Raw genomic sequence first — 2626 nt, forward strand, 5'->3', positions numbered from 1 at the left:
CCTCCATTATTCAGTGGTCCCAGTCACCGATTCATAGTCAAACTGGTTCCATTCTACTTTGAAAAAAAAAAGTCCTTAATTTTTGTGACTTTTGCTAGTTGCCCTTCACATATTTTAAAGTATGTATGCAGTATCACAAACCTCTATTTAAAATTTATGAGTTACAAGTCCCAAAATGAGAATGTTTTAAACTAATCAGATTTTTTTAATATTTCACAGTGGCTTTCATTTTCATTTGATCTTGTTATGTGAGCCTTTAGAGTGCACCTACAGAATATTTTCAACCTTTTTGTAACTTACTTTTTTTCAAATAAACCGTTTTTTAAGCAAAACGGAAAGCTGAGATCCCCACACACTGTCTTGACCCCATAAACTAGGGCCTGAAGGAAGACAGGAAACTATGTGAGATGCCCAAGAAAATATGAGGAGCTTGTTCTGGAGGGCATATCTCAAGTGAAGGATCCACAAATACAGGAAGTGAGGATTGGTAAGTGGATAATTGTGATCACACAGTCCCCTGGGGGTAGAAACTCTGTCTCCATCAGGAGACCCTATCACCGTACAGAGCCCTCATCTTCCATTTCTCAGGAGATCCCACCACCCTGCTTTCTGAAGGCAGCCTTGCTTCACTATAATTGCAGCCCCTTCCTGTCCTTTTCCTCTGGGCCCTCACATTCCCCATCACTTCCCACTGGGCCTGTCCACTTCTCTTCCACTTCTCCAAAGCTCTGCTCCCTGGACAGGACATAGCTGTACTGTGGTAAGAGCTACCCATGAAATCCAGGAGTCTGTGCGTAGCCCAGGACTCTCCACTTTCTCTGGGCTCTGTTTCCTGGGGGCACTGGCACAGGTCACAGGATTTTTCTGATATCCAAGTCCACTGTCCAGGGCAGATGCAGGGTCTGTGGTTCCTAACATTTTGTCTGGTTCCCTCTCCAGCTCTTAGCAAGGTCCAGCACCAGGAGACACAGCCTTAAATAGACAGGAGGAGATGAGTGCTTGTCTTTGGAGAGAGAAATAGGGCAGAGCAAAGGACATCAGGGAAGATGATCCATCATGCATGAGCTGGTCATATTCTATATTTTATGTGAAGGTGGGTGATGAACTGACCCTTCACTTGACAAACACTCTGATTATCCTCCCACGAAGGAGTTCACTTTTCATGCTGTACACGATTGGATGGATCACAGGTGGAACCAGCCGGTAGACATAGCCCAGGACAACCTGAAGAAAGTGAGAAGAGCTATTCCCAAATCTGTGTAACAGAGCCAGTCCAATCTCTGGTATGTAGAAAAGCAGAACAGCGCAGAGGTGGGATACACACGTGTTCAGGGCTTTGAGGCATTTTGTGCGGGATGTGAGGCTCAGCACTGTTTTGAGGATCATCACATAAGAGAGGAAGATGAGAAGCGAGTCCAGCACCATTGTTGAGAATGCAACGGACAAGCCATAGATGTTGTTCACTGTAATGTCTGAACAAGCCATCGTCATGACGTCCTGATGCAGACAGTAGGAATGGGAGAGGACATTGGCTCCACAATACTGGTACCGTTTCAGGAGAAAGGGTAGTGGGAATATTAGAGCCATTGATCTTACCACAAACACCAGTGCTAATCTGGCTATTCTTGGATGGGTTAAGATGGAAGCATATCTCAGCGGGTTACAGATTGCAATGAAGCGGTCAAAAGCCATCATCAGGAGCACTGAGGATTCAATACATTGAAGAGTGTGGATGAAGAATATCTGGACAAAACAAGCACCGAGGCTGATCTTCCTAGAGTTAAACAAATATACACCCAGTATTGTCGGTATGGTGGCTATCAATAAACCAAGGTCTGTAAGGGCCAACATGGAAAGAAAAATATACATAGGCTCATGGAGGATTGGATCTGTTTTTATAATGAACAGAATAACTGAGTTTCCTATTAATGAAATAGCATACAGTAAGCAGAAGGGGATGGAGATCCAGAGATGGATGGCTTCCTGCCCAGGTATTCCAGTGAGAAGGAACACTGCAGAGGTGTGTTTGGTGTTATTGACAGCTGACATAACGTATTGGATAGGCCTAAGGAGGTTCGGATTTCCTTCCTGGCAAGAAAAAAAATAGGACGATATTTAACGAGGCATCAGTTCCTCTCAGTGCAAACCTAGACTCACTCAGGAGGTCAAAGAAGATCTGCAAACATATAACCTAGGATTTACACCACTGCAAGACTCAGTTAGGCCATCAGGCCATCTGGCCCTGTATCCAATGACAAGTTCTAGATGCTGCAGAGGAAGTTGGAAGAACTCTGCGTAAGGCAGATATGACAGGACCACCTCCCAGGGAAAGTTTTACCCAACTCAGTCGTATATTGTTTCTCTTACAGCAAGTAGGGACCCATCAGGAATTGACAAAGTTACCGCAGAGGGGGCTGTGAAATGTCAACTTCCACTCCAATCCCACTTTGATTCATTTTTATAATGGTGTTAAATATACAAAAATTGTTTTTAATTTATAAGGGGGAGGTCACACTCAGAAGCTTGCTGTGTGAAGGGAATCACCAGGACAACTGATTGACAGCTACTGCACTAGTCATACATTTTTGTGGTGTAAATCAGGAAAGTTTAGAGTCCCTTGATGCTT

General features: G+C 44.1%; 1 protein-coding gene across 1 annotated transcript; it reads right to left on the reverse strand.

The window, feature by feature from the left end:
* Positions 1–1113: 1113 nt before the first annotated feature.
* On the reverse strand, positions 1114–2049 carry LOC142003030 (olfactory receptor 51G2-like). Its single transcript, XM_074979647.1, has one exon. It carries the CDS (start codon positions 2047–2049, stop codon positions 1114–1116), a length of 936 nt encoding a protein of 311 aa, XP_074835748.1.
* Positions 2050–2626: the final 577 nt, after the last annotated feature.

This window comes from Carettochelys insculpta, chromosome 1 (assembly GCF_033958435.1).
Source record: "Carettochelys insculpta isolate YL-2023 chromosome 1, ASM3395843v1, whole genome shotgun sequence".
Taxonomy (NCBI): Eukaryota; Metazoa; Chordata; order Testudines; family Carettochelyidae; genus Carettochelys; species Carettochelys insculpta.

Bases quoted from the DNA above. Each gene is read 5' to 3' on its own strand.
- LOC142003030 (XM_074979647.1), bottom strand. From the start codon at position 2,049: ATGTCAGCTGTCAATAACACCAAACACACCTCTGCAGTGTTCCTTCTC.